Raw genomic sequence first — 15,109 nt, forward strand, 5'->3', positions numbered from 1 at the left:
CATACAGTACAGGATGAGTCAGCTCAGATCCAGTACAGTAGATAGTCAAGAACATATTGTATACAGACACATAGACACACACACCTATGCGCATACCTGTATGCATAAACACACAATCTATTCTGTTTTTTATAATGTTAAAAAAGACACAGTGGACATACGTTATAAAGAAACACAAAATCAATTGATCCATTCGAGATCATCTCACCTCGTCTCTGTCTCGTTGCCATGTTGTGGTGAACTGAATCCCAGTGATCCTCCACCACCACCACCATCCCCTCCTCCTCCAGGCCCAGCCATCAGGCAGAGCTGATCTGACCCCAATCCCAGCCCTGACCCCTGGCCCCTGGCCTTGGGATTCTCCCCGAACACCGAGGAAGACACAGAGTCCCTCCGCAGGGTCTGTCTCCCGGGGGAGCCCCGGCCAGGCATGGTGCCAGAGTAGGAATCCCTCATGTCAGGGATCTTCTGCGGAGACGAGGGGGGCGGCACCCGGAATCCCATAGCCAGCATGGAGGCAGCGTAAGCGTCATTATACAGCGGCCCGCCAGGCCTATAGAGGGCACTGCTGTCCATAAGCTCTCCTTGCAGAGCTGCGGCGGAGTAAGAGGTGAGGGAGCGCACTGACCCAGCGCCTCCCCCTCCTCCTACCACTCCACCACCACGCCGGTAAAGGGAGCCGTAGGGGTCGGCCCGTGGGGGGAGGGGGGAGTGGGAGCCAGCCAGGCTGAGGCGTCCCCCCTCCTGGCCCAGGGAGTACGGGTCGGCATAGATCCCCCCTCCTCCCCCGTCACCCCTAAGTAGGACCACACTCCTGGAGCCACCGCCCACCTCCTCGTCAGGCTTGACATCTCGCCGCTCCAGGATCGCGCTGGGGGAGGGGCAGAAGGCGGCCTGGGCATGGTGGTGAGGGTGTTGGGGATGGTGGTGTTGGGGTTGTTGATGGTGGTGCTGGGGGTGGTGGGCCACACCCTGGCTCCCCGGCGAGGAGTGGTGGGAGTGGGGGTGGGGGAGGGAGTGTGTGTGTGGGTGGCCATGGGGGTGAGGAGGACCGGCGTAAGAGGAGGGGCGGCCCCCACTGTAGAGGAGGCGGGCGCGGGACGGGGAGCCTGAGGGGGGCGAGGCGGAAGAGGAGGAGGCCGGGGGGTTGCTGAGGCGACGGTTGGGTGGTGAGTCTTGAGGCGTGTACACCATCTCTCTCTGTGGTAGGAGGAAGAGAGGTGTGATGAACATAAGGGCCAATGAGATGCAGAAGAAGACTAGAATAGAATAGAATAGAATAGAATAAACTAGAAAGTGAGGGACTAGATGAAGATTGCACATGACACACAAAGCAACGGTACTACAGTAAGAAATGTTGAAAATCAACACTTTCAGCTAATCAATCCCTCCTCAAAATAGTACTCTGTGGACTCCACACTCACTGCATTAATGGCTGTAGCATCTTCAATTTCATCTTGTATCTAAGCAACTGCTTGATAACTACGTAAGGATCTCACTATATGGGAGCAAGGGACACACACACACACACACACACACACACACACACACACACACACACACACACACACACACACACACACATACACACACCTCTCCATTCCAAGCCCAGATGTCACAGAATGTCCGTCACAGATCACCTCACCACAATCTTCTTGCACTACTCTTACCCACCTTCGGAGTCACACCAGTCTGCCAATCAATCTCCACTAAGCCCTATCCATCCATTGGTGCTACCATCTCCTGTCTGTGCGATGTTCAATGGTCCTGGTCATGGTTTACGACCTGTAATCAGATAGTAATCTCTGCTTCACTGGCTCAGGTCCAGCCCCCCCCCCCCCCCTTTCCAACTCTCACTCACCTCTGTATCGCAGCACCAATCCCTCACACATAAAACTCAAGGTAAAACCCAGTCACTCAATAAAGCTATAAACCAGCAGGGAGATTTCTGAGCTGTGTGTAAGGAGTGGTAGCAAAACCCTGGGGAGAATGGAAAATTGACCTCCAAAACGCACTGGGCACCGACAAATCATACACACAAGCGTACACAAACACACACACACACACACACACACACACACACACACACACACACACACACACACACACAGGAATGCTTAGGCAGGATGCTAGATGGAGGAGGAGAGAGAATAGAGTGAAGAGTTTAATTTGATTGGAGCTGCCGTTGGGCAGGATGATTATTTGTATGTTATTTTGATCAAGCTTTGTAGCCTATTGATTCTCTCCTAATGATGAATAAATAACATCTAAATGTTTGTAATACTAGCCACCTAGCAATTTTATGAAGTTGGCTCTAGCCAGCTAGCTATTTTTACATAGAATTAGGCATAATGATTATGGCTCTAGCTCTAGAAGAAATTTGCCAACTTCCCCTGTCCTCACCCACATACTTTGTGCCCCCTCAAATTGGGTGCATGATACTACTGGTTGACTGACTTGGCAGAAGTGTCAATACTGTAGTCAGCATTGGAGGGAAACAGGTTGGCGTGGATTCAAGAACAGCAACAGTGGTGGTACTGTAATATCACATTACTCATTCATGCACTCATTTTATAGAGACTGACTGCATTTAATTTGTGCACTAGCACGTTACATGATGAATAATCATATTCCGAGTGGTAACAACATCGTGTCAAATCAACTATAATGAAATCTAGGATGAATGAGCAATTGGTTCGGTTGTTGCACTAAATTCAGGATAGAGCTTGTCATTTGCTATAACTGTTTAGACACATGATACACATGCACAAACATACATTCTCACACCCACCCGATGGTCCCTATTAGCCAGGTGATACTGTGACCAAGGTGCCCACACACAGACGCACGCAAGCAAGCACGCACACATGCACACACACACAAACACACACACACTCTCTCTCACCCTGAGTTCCCCATTAGCCAGATAGGGGTTGTGGTGTCCGGGGTAGGTGCCGTAGATGGGCTCCTTGCAGTAGATCTTGATGACGCAGCGGTCCTGGACATCGCGAGGGTCCTCCAGCTCATAGAAAACGTTACGTGTCTCATCCTTGATCAGCAGGGCCGTGCTTGGGCACCTTAGCATGGGCAGAGTTACACCTGAGCATTGCGCCTTTACGTTATATTTTTGACTTATGCATGTATTGAAAGATCTTTTGTGCTTACATTTACATTTAGCGGACGCCTTTATCCAAAGCGACTTACAACAAATACATTTGTTTAAGTAAGTGAATCATCTATCCATCAGTCATCATAAGATAAAGTAATCAATGCTCAGACCAGGGGCCATAGGCAGTCACAATGCTAGAAGAAGGAAAAATGACTTCTATTTAATGTGTCTACACTTAGTATAGTGCTCTGACTTGGGTCAGACTTGGGTTTTATGCTGACAAAGGCTTCGAGGCCAAATTTATGATAAATGTACACTGTCATGGAATAGCTCCAAAGACTACACCAAGATTGAATTGGATAAAGGCGCCTGAGCCCCTGAATTTGACTTGAGGGTCAAGGGAACTGCTGGCTGAGTGGAATATTACCGCTATCTCAATGTCATTATTTTCATTACCTCAAATTGCTCTCCTAAGCACCACTAGATAAGTCAGTAAAGGACAGTGTCCCTGGACATTAGTAAAGTCACCTGAGCATGGCCATGGTGAGCCTCTGGGGGAACATGTGCACAATGAGCGCCCTCAGAGTCTCCAGGCTAGTCAGCTCGTGGGTGAGATGCACCCTCCGCGTCTCCTCCCCCAGCTGGAGGAAGAGGATGCCTAGAGGAAGAGGAATTGCACACGTACACTGTTCAGTTCAGTCGAGAGGGAGTGGAGGAGAATAGGAGACAGGGAAAGGTGGAGGGAGGTCAATTAAATGGAGTTCCATTGAATCCACTCACACACAAAACTGCAAAACCACACAAACACACATTTGTGCACACAAGATAGAAGGCAGTGTGGGTACAGTACTATCGCAATAATCTCATTGGTCTTCTGGGGCTTTTCTCAAATTAATTAATTTAATTTGGATCAATTAGTGGTTCATTCAAAACCAAATCACGTATGTACCTACTAGCATAGCAGTAAACAACATATTCAAGTATTATTCTCCAGTGCACGCCTACAGTAGTTGCTCCATATAAACATTTACTCCCTTGTGACAACAGAGCAGGGTCAAAATGGGGCAGGTGCTGATCTACAAGATAAACATGTCCTCATAATTTGAAATCAAACATACCTGTAGAATTGACTCAAACTCGATAGCACAACAACATAAAGTACAGGCGTAGTTCGATTGATCATACTGCGCAAAACAACAACTGTAAGGGCAATGACAACAACATTTCCTACAGATCCCATCGAGCCCTATAGCGATGACAACCATGCTAGGTCATGGTCCTGATGTAGCAGATGATGGTCATAAGGACAGTGCTCTGACCTGGCGCCCGGAGCTTGGCCTGGCTGGACGAGCGTGCCAGGGGCAGGCTCTGGCGCAGGCGGTTCATGCGGTTGAACCCGAGGGGAACGTCGGCTTCAGACATGGTCTCCAGACTCTCGGCTGAGGCGAAGGACACCCTGCTGGCCTGGTCAGCTAGAGACGGCTGTGCGGGGTTGGACCGGATCACACGAGGTGTACGGGCCTATGGGGGACAGATGGAGAGAGTGTTTGAGAAAGAGATATAAAGAGAGAGAAAGAAGGGGAGAGAAAGGACAACCATTTCAGCAAAAACAAGACAACCATCACAATAAAACAGGCAAATCATGACTATAGACAAAACAAGGCAATTCCTGGAGGAAAAATAACACCATAGCAAAACATGACAACCACTGCAAAAAAGTGAACTACAATCACGCAAACAATGAAAGACAATCCCATCGGGGGAAAAAACCCATAAACATCACAGTAAGACAATACAACAACTGCAAAGAAACAGTTGCCGCACAGACAAAACAAAACAGCCCCTTAAGGATAACAACACAACCACAATCACAACCATTTCCTCAAAATGGAACCCCTGCGTAATACATGACAAAACTACCACCAACACCATTGCAGTAAACATGACACTACCACAACCTTTTATTTTATTTTTTTTTTTATTTATTTTTTTACAAAACTTCAAACAGAGATAGTTTGATGGATAAGTTGAAAGACAAGTGTTTAAATTCAGTTGTTTTTATGCATAGTCCCCCTATTTCAGGGTACCCCAAAGGGATAGGAAAATTGGCTTGACAGGTGTTTCTGGTTGTCAGGTGTGTTCCGTCAAATCATTGGTGCAGTCATAAGAGAGCTCTCAATGTCTAGTATTGATTCTAGGCTTTAGGTTTGCCTTTGGAGTCTGCTATTGGTGTCTGTCAACATGAGGAGTAAAGAGATGTCAATGAAAGTCAGGGAAGCCTTTATGAGGCTGAAATATCAGAAAAAAATCAATCAGAAACCAGAACCTTAAACCTACCAAAATCAACAGTTTGGAACATCATTAAAAGGAAAGAAAGCGCTAGTGAGTTTAGAAATCACAGGAAGACTTCTACAGTGGATGACCGAAGAATGCTCACCATGATTAGGAAAAATCCCAAAACAACTGTTCCACAGATCAGGAACACTCTCCAGGATGTAGGTGTGAATGTGTCAGAGACTACCATCCGTAGAAGACTTCATCAGCAGAACTACATGTACAGAGGCTACACTGCAAGGTGCAAACCACTAGTTATCCAGGGTGGCCAGGTTTTTTTCGGTTTGCTAAAAAGTACCTAAAAGAGCATGCAGAGTTCTGGAAAAAGGTCTTGTGGATAGATGAGCCAAAGGTTAACATGTAACAGAGTGGTCACAAGAGTAAAGTGTGGAGAAAAAAAGGAACTGCCCAATATCCACGGCATACCACCTCATCTGTGAAATATGGTGGAGGGGGTGTTATAGCTAGAGCATGTATGGCCTCCACTGGAATTGGCTCACTTGGCTCACGTCTTCATTTATAATCTAACTGCTGATAGCAGCAGCATGAATTCTGAAGTGTACAGAAATACCTTGTCAGCCCAAGTACAAGCAAACACCTCCAAACTCATTGGACAACACTTCATCATACAGCAGCACAATGACCCAAAACATACTGCCATAGCAACTAGGGAGTTTTTCAGGGCCAAAAAGTGGAATGTTGTTGACTGGCCAAGTCAATCTCCAGATTGAAATGAAATCCTATTGAACATGCATTTCATTTGCTGAAAAGGAGACTCAAGACAAAACATCCTCAAAACAAACAACTGCAGATGGCTGCAGTACAGGCCTGGCAGAGCATCACCAGAGAAGATACCCAGTGTCTAGGGGGTTGCAGGCTTCAGGCAGTTATTCCATGGAAAGGATTGTCAACCAAATACTAAACATGAGTGCTTAATATTTTATACATATGTCCCATCACTTTTGGGTACTCTGAAATAGGGGGACTATGCATAAAAAGTGTTGTAATTTCTGAACGGTGAAACCAATATGTAGACAAATACCATCAAATACAAGCTGAGAATCTCTACTTTACCCTCACATGAATTGTTTGATTTCAAATGCAAACGTTTGGAGTGTAGAGCACGAAAATATGCTTCACTATCCCATTTCTTATGCAGGGTACTGTATATAATATAGCTAATACTGTATGTCATAACTATATTGCACTGGGAAATGTAGTCGTCTCAAGTGATTTAGAGCCAGCCTCCCATGTTCATCTACTCGACCGCGAGTTTGATGAACCAACAGAGCACTATTCTGGCTAATGCTAATCAAAGAGGCTAGTACAACACCAACAGACATCCACTGAAATGCGAGTAACCACTGAGAATTCACCTGTCCAATTTTTGCCACTGGGGAACAGAACATTGTGAGGAAGAGGAGGACCTCTCGTTAAAGCAGAGGCAGGAGCTGCTAGAGCAGGTTGTTTATAATGAATCCCAACCGACAGAAATTTTCCAGTCCAAAGGCTGCTGTAATGAGCTCCCACAGTGCACTGCTGAACACTGCTCATATTCACTTACGCATCTGTTGTCCTCCCAAAAGCCACTATAATGTAGGAACTCTGTGATTTGTTGTGCCTGCAATATGCACACCTTAACTACACGTGAGCTCAGACATACACACAAACTCACACAAATGTACACACAATAGTGCCCACACACATTTGGCTAGATGTGACCACACACACACACACACACACACACACACACACACAAACACACACACTAACGTCTTCTGTTCTATCACCAGAGACCAAACCAGTTGCTCTCTCTTGGATTAGATAAAGTTTACTGCAAATACTCCCAAACACACACATGGTCTGGTCTACTGCAGAGTGTGGGACAAGAAGTAGACAACCCGTATGACACAAACACACACACACAGACGCACACACAGACGCACACACACCATTCAACCATTCCTCTCCACCATTCAACTTTGTAGATTGGGTTGCATTCTTGAGCAGTTTTGTTTCTCTCCATTTGCTCAGTTTGTAATGACAACCTGATCCATACAGTGTGTAATTGATTCTTATGCAAATCAGAGACCCTATAAAAACAAAGATATTAATTCCAAAATTACATAAACTATTATCCTTGCATTAAGATGGACTCAATTCAACTTATTGAGTGATTTGTTGATGACATTTTTGCATTTTAGCTAATTTTAAGAGTGTCATAGCAAAGGGTCCGAATACTTATGTACATGAGGTATTTCTGTATTTCAATTTTAATAAATGTACTTTTTTAAATAACATTTATAAAAAATAAATTAAAAAAAAACTGTTTTCGCTTTGTCATTCTGGGGTATTGTGTGTGGATTGACAGCAAATTCTTTTAATCTAATCCATTTTAAATTGAACAAAATGTGGAAAAAGTGAAGGGGTCTGAATACTTTCCGAAGGCACTGTACATACATCTGTCACGACTTAGTGCAGCATGACAGATTGCGAGGGGCGCCCCTCATTTATGTTGAGATGTATTGTGTATCTGCAAGCCGAAGGCGAACCTTCTGCCTCACATCCCAAAAGCACCAAGCTGTTGAGGAGGAAAGTTGCCGGCACTGGGGAATTAGAAAGTTTGTGGTTAGTCAGCTGTTGAATAAGAGAAAAGGAAAAGCAAGAGAGAGGGTAAGAGGGAGAGAGAGAAAGGCCAAGGGAGTGAGACTGAGACATACTGTAGAGCAAAGGTGAAGTGTAGTAAGGTATTGAGAGTGGGGGTAAGAGAGAGTGACAGAGAGTGGAATTATAAGATGGAGGGAGAAAGAGAGAGAGAGAGAGAGAGAGAGAGAGAGAGAGAGAGAGAGAGAGAGAGAGAGAGAGAGAGAGAGAGAAAGCGCACCAGAAACAGTATGAAAGACAGAAAAAGCACCATGGTGCTTGACTTTCTGTCCTTTCTTTTCCCTAATTAGTTCTCATTTCTGTCTGCAGGCAGCAGCTGGGGCAAGGGCAGGGCTTCTCTCCAGGTGTCCATGAGAAGGAGAGGACAAGCTTGGCTGCACTCTGTATGCGGGCGTTTTATCCCCACTGTGTCTACATTACGGGGCTGACATTTTCACTGGGGTAACGCCCAATAAAGCTCCTCTCAATGCTTCCCAGCAAGCCTCCACTTCAATAACACCCTCCTCCCTAGACAATCCACATGACTTCATAAACCTGTCATGCCAGTTGTCAGTGGATGGGTTTGGTTGTCATTAAACTGTTATGACAGGTGTATAACACCTAATGAACACCCCCACAACCTTAATCCCTGAATAACACGACATTAAACTTACACGACCCTCCCTCAACAATCCATGTGACAAACTTCATACTGTGCATTCACAAATTCATAAACTGCTCTGTACCTGTACATAATGTGAATAAGTGATTATGTTTATACATAAATAAGAAATCAATCAAGTTGTCCTCCAATAAGGGGGTGATTGTGGACCAAAGAATGCATCACAACCAGTTATAACATTCCTATAACATCTTCTGAAGGCATGACAACCACTATAAAGTACAGTAAAACCCTGTACTGTTATTCTAGGACTATGTTTTAAGGTTATTATATCTGATGGATTTTTCCTTGTTTTATAACTGTGGTTATCTTAGCTGCCATGTTTCAGTTGTCTTTACTGGATCTCAAGGGCTTTTATAAAACTATTTATTTTACTATCGAAAATACAAAGACCCTGCTGCATAAAACATCAGTCACCGGGTTAGGGTCTACTGGAGAAGTCCAACAGATTTCCTCTTACAAACAAACACATGACTCATGATTGGGAAAATATTTATGCAAATACAATCTAAGCAATCATTAGAGGCCACATGCAAAATTAGGTCATCGATGAACCAGGTACTTCAATGTTGCCTTGGAAACAGCTCAGGTTTAATAGTAGCCAATAGCCAACAGGTACTTACCTCTATGTCCAGCATCTTGGTTCCTTTCAATAGATGTTGATGTTACAGATAATTCCGTACCTCCGTTTTACTCCACAACTGTACTTTTATTTATCATTTACTTATTTATACAGATCAATCTAATTGATATATACAGTATGAACTACTACTACTACTATTTTAAGTCTCTTCCTGAAATTGTATTCCCTGACTCTATCTCCACTGCCCTATTACTCTATCTCACTCCTGTAAACTTCACTTAAGTAAATGTATGTGTGCACCCCTATGTTCCGTCTCTATACCTCATTGTATCATCTCTACCTCTGATTGGTTGGCTTGTACAAAGTGGGTTTTCTTTGAAAAATAAACAGGTTGTTGAGGCAACTGTGCACAGCTGTGCCTCCACAACCTGCTTCCCACCCCCTCTCTGGAACTCTGGTGATCCCCCACCCGATTTCATGGGCATTACCAACCCGCAGTCCTGGCATACCGTTCCACTGAGCTCTGTAATTGGGAGAAGATCCACATCTGTGAGTTTACGCAAGTATATTACATCTCCATAAACACTAATATTAGCGAGTCACTCAATGGAAATCATTGAGTGTCTCGGTTGAACTAAATACAAAGCTTTCATAAGGATGTTGATGGTTCATGCTTTTATGTGACATGCCAGGAGGCATTTGGCCTCAGGATCTGTGGACTATGTGTATGAACACAGGTACGACCAGAACAGTCTCATCATATAATGTACATTTATCAGTGTATCTGTTATGGGCCACACAATTTTTCCAGTTAACTCAAGTAGATTACCCTCTGGCCATTTGTCTGTAACAAGACGTGGAAAAAGGTCCATAATTCACAAGGTCCTTTTTTTGTCCTTGGATCAAGAAGAGTTACAATTACATTCTACTGTGTAGAATGAAAACCTTTATATGTGTTTTTTCTGCATGTCCAACATAGAAGAAAGTTCACTGTTGTTAAACTACGCACCGAACAAATCTCACTGTCTTGGTGGATCATAGCCAAGCAACGATAAGTGATTCTGACCACAGCGTAGCGGCCGGTCGGGAAGGGGGGGGACATTGCAGCAGTCAGCATCCTAAGCCTTTTAGGGATTGAAAACACTCAAGCTATTCTCTGAGTCAGATTGGGGAATAGCAAGTTTCCACCCAACTCCATATCAACACGCAAACAGCAAAGAACAACAATAGCAGCTGTCCAAATGGTTTAGCGCTTAGCTAGCTAGCTGCAGAGGTACTCTAGGGGTACAGGATGGTTGGAGTGTGTGTGTGTGTGTGTGTGTGTGTGTGTGTGTGTGTGTGTGTGTGTGTGTGTGTGTGTGTGTGTGTGTGTGTGATTGCAACTGTGATGTGCTACTGGAGACACTATGGCTCTTTTAAGTGACAGGAAGGCTAGTCAAAATGTTTTAATAATGTTGTTTCTATTGGAGACTATAGGGTTATACGTATGTACTTGACTTGATTATAAAAACTTAACTAAATTACATTATATTCGATGGAAGACAATGCGATGTTGGGTTTAGTTACTATCCAGTGCAGGGAGTCCTCAACTTCAGAGCTGGCTAGGTAGCTAGCTGGCTAGCCTAGTTTCCGTTGCTTGTAAAGTGTAACCAGCTGGCTAGAGACAGAGGATTTTATCCATCCCCTTGTATGAGTAGATGGACATGGCTTGTTGTCAATCACACCCTGTTTGCTACTCACACCAAACTTACTGTACTCTGTTACATACTGTACTCTGTTACATACTGTACTCTGTTACATACACTGGAATGGAAAAGGGTCTGGCTTTACCACTGGAGTCTATTTGAGAAGGAGAGAAGCCTTTTTCCATGCAAATAGCATATCGGCAGTGAGAGTTCTGAAAGTAACACATTACTTCATTTGAGAGAGTAACTAATATTATTATTCAAATGTAAAAAGTAACACACTATATCACTCTGTTACTGACAAAAGTAATAATACTACATCAACACAACATGATTGTAATGCAGTACCCCAAACACTGCAGGGGAGTCTACTGACTTCTATTCAATTAATCAATCTAAGGCTTCGTACACATGAACTATAACTGTGTGTCTTCTGTTCCCCTGCATATTTGTTGTTCTCTGTCATATCTTGAAATAGTTATTGAAATACCCAATGCATAGAATGTGGACATTATTAACAGCAACTGTTACTTTAACCCTGCATATTTGCTGTTTTATAGAAAGTGTTATCATTACCTGCTATGAGTGGTTGTAGTTTATCACATTATCATGACCATTCTAAATGTGGACAACTATGAAGAATACATAACGATTACTGTAACCTTTTTTGTGCAAGTGTGTATGAGGCCTTACAGCGTTCATACAGAACGTTTTACGAGAGAAGTCAATAGCATCCGATAAAGGAGGCAGTTCATGGAATCCCAATACTGTGGACGACACTATTATTCCCTCGGAAGTATGAGCATCTGATGAATGAGGAATTGTACATGTGAATACTGGAGCGTCATACAATAGGGCCCTTTGCAAATTGTAAGCCTCGGACTAGAGTATAGTATATAGACTCTCTCCCTGATTCAACAAAGAGGCGGGAGAGAGAAGACAATAGCCTCTGATTACTTTGCCACTCCAGACAGACAGACAGACATACAAGAGCCTATGAGACACAGACGGGGGGGTATCAATGTTTGTATTAGTCAGGCTGGGATCTGGGAGGGAATTATACAGCCACGGTCCACTGTTCCTCTGTTACTGTCAGCGCTGTCTGTCATAAGACCAGGCACCGCGAGAATACAGGATGAATCCATGGTCCCTCGTTGTTCAAACAGACAATCCCTCAGTTTTGTTTGAGGATGTAAGAGAAAACCCGATGGAAAAGAGCCTTGAAACATTATTGAGTGTGTGCGCGCGCGCGCGTGCATGTGTGTGTGTGTGTGTGTGTGTGTGTGTGTGTGTGTGTGTGTGTTTGCTTGCATGCCCACTCCAGAGTCTACAGTATGTGTGTATACGCATCCTCACCCTTGGCCCTTGGGTATTTTTTATTAGTGTTGTGCAATGGTCAAAATCAAACCAACTAACATGTACAGAAGGGGCTATGAGATTACTGAAAATGAATGGCTTATGTCAATATGAAGTAAAGCATTGAAATTCTATTGACGTAAATATAAAACATTTTAAAATGATTAATATTGTCAAGTGTAATGAGAGTTCGATGATGACTGTCAAATACCAGCAATTAAAAAATCCACTCATGGGCAATCTTACAATGTTGGATCATGACTGTAAAATGACATAATGACATAAACCGACATGATATGGGGGTGTAGTCTGTTCCTATAATCCATTATTTTTATTTGGTTGGCATATGACTGTAAATCAATGTACTTTTACATTGATTCATACAATATCTTGAATTAGACGCTCCTGTATAAGAGTATTTTCCACCATGATGGATATGCAATGATACAACCAGCAGACAATGTCACTTCTAATATATTCAGTGTGCAATGTTTGTATGCTAATTGACCATATGTGTGTGTGTGTGTGTGTGTGTGTGTGTGTGTGTGTGTGTGTGTGTGTGTGTGTGTGTGTGTGTGTGTGTGTGTGTGTGTGTGGATGTGTGTGTGGATGTCAGCGTGTGTGTGTGGGTGGATGTGTGTGTTTGTTTGTAACAGCCCCTCTCTGGTCGCCTTTGATGTTTCATTGGCTTGAACGCTCTCGACACGCACGCACGCACACACGCACGCACGCACGCACACACACACACACACGCACGCACACACATACCACACAGCAGAGGACTGCTGCAGGGATTTCTATTGCATCAGAATAGGAACCGAGCAGACCGCAGACTCCCCGACTCCCTGAGAGGAAGGGGAGCGATAACCAATCCTGTTTGAGCTGGAGGCCTCCAGCAAACTGGGGATTCATTAAAGCCAGTGTGTGTGACACTGAACGAGATACGAGAAATGGACTGGCATATGACATACATAACCACAGCAATATATTTTGACATGCAAGTGAGGATGCCTGGAATTGGAAATTCTATAAGTCTACTGCTTCAGTATTGGAATGTTTTGCTTACATCCACTGACTCCTGTATGTACAGTGCAATACGTTTACTACAGTATACTGCCTCAGTGTGAAATTCCAAGACACTTATAATTAAACTGCGGTCCACTTGATCTCCATCATAACTTAATGAACACAACAGTATTCTTTTTTTGTGAAACAGTAAGTCATTTCTCATTGCTTTCACACACAATGCAAAACAGTACACACGACTCTCTACAAAAGATGCCAAACTCATTTGGTCACAGCTGATAAGAAACTACTCCATTGAATGTGAACATATTTTGCAGGTGTGCAAAACATCTTTGCACAATTGTTCGATCAGCAATCAGTTGTTATTCCTGCATAAAGGAGGTCATCTCTGAGCTGCTATTTGCAAGAATGGACCCAGTATGAAGCAGAGGGGGAGGACAGGAGAGGTAGAAGGGCCCGTAGAGGAAGAGGGGTTCAGATGTGTGGTGGTGGACTACCTCAAAGGGGAATACATGCTGTGATAAGATGTTTACTTGCCTTTTATGGTACATACTACAATTGTAGCCTCAACAAATGGCACCGACATATAAAAGAGGCTTAACCATGTTAGGGTATGTTGATAGTTGTAGTAAGTATTTGTTGGGTCATTGTGTAACGATTGATTGAAATAACTTCATTAACTAACAAGTTGTATCTTTTGATGCAAGTAGTTGATTTTGTGTCATGTCCTTAATGTTTTGAGAGTCTTAGTGCATTTAGCAAATTACATTTTTTGTTCAACATTTTGTTCAACGTGTTAATTGTTTTGAAAAAGTGAATTCTGTTTGGACAAATGTGCTCAAGCAATTGAGAAAAACTGCAATGGCTTTAATGTCCATTCTCTATAACAATGATTCTAACAGCATCAACTTAGCCCTTATAAATTTAGAAAGTTCTGGTAGCAAAAACGTTGGCTTCAAACGAACAGACATCCCTTGTTCTTCCCCCTCTCTCGCTTTGTTCTTTGGTCAGGAGTACTCTTTCACCTGTCACATCTGCCTCATAGGGAATTATTCATACATAGAGTAATATGACCTGCTATATTCTAGGCATTGATAAGATGAGGCCAACGGCCTCAGTAGCAATTAAAAAATCTGCCACATTCTGTGTATCAGCACCACAGTATAGAGTGACATTTCAGAGATACAATACGATATTAATGACTTTATTTATCCCATTAGGGCGATTTTAGATGTATTTCTACGTGAAAGAGTGGTTTAGTTACAGACAGTAAGTGTGTATTAACCTTGTCCCCAGGTTATTGCACACAGTGCATACAGTACATTATAAGCATGGAATAACAACGATTCAAACCTGGCCTTGTGGGAGTGAATTTACTAGTATTTGTCATTATTTGATCTTAGCAAATTCCACAACTGCGAGGCATGGCTCTGAATCAGAAATGTGGGGGAGGTGCTTGGGGAGTTGCTGTGGGAGATGATGGATGGGAGGTAATACACTGGGAGTTTTTCCCCGATCTTTGGATTGGGTAACGAAGGCCACGTTTGATGCTTTGGTCCACCAGACCTTCCTAGCAACTGGCAAAAGTGTCTCGGAATGAGATTAGGTGTGTGTTGTATTAAATCAATTGAAATTGCTTTTGAAAAGTATGCCTTTTGATGATCTATTTGGAGTTTTGTGTTAAGAGCCTT

At 43.5% G+C, this 15,109-nt stretch overlaps 1 protein-coding gene across 1 annotated transcript in view; it reads right to left on the reverse strand.

Annotated features, from left to right (window-relative positions):
• Positions 1–15,109, reverse strand: part of srcin1b (SRC kinase signaling inhibitor 1b) — a gene marked incomplete at both ends in the record, with an annotated part of 35,265 nt that overhangs the window by 10,449 nt on the left and 9,707 nt on the right. Inside the window, 4 exons of the mRNA XM_083687404.1 lie at positions 209–1,200; positions 2,906–3,077; positions 3,638–3,767; positions 4,429–4,630. Coding sequence (XP_083543530.1) covers positions 209–1,200; positions 2,906–3,077; positions 3,638–3,767; positions 4,429–4,630 — 1,496 coding nt within the window. The remainder of the gene's footprint in view (positions 1–208; positions 1,201–2,905; positions 3,078–3,637; positions 3,768–4,428; positions 4,631–15,109) is intronic.

This window comes from Argentina silus (assembly GCF_951799395.1).
Source record: "Argentina silus genome assembly, chromosome: 16".
In the NCBI taxonomy this organism is placed as follows: Eukaryota; Metazoa; Chordata; class Actinopteri; order Argentiniformes; family Argentinidae; genus Argentina; species Argentina silus.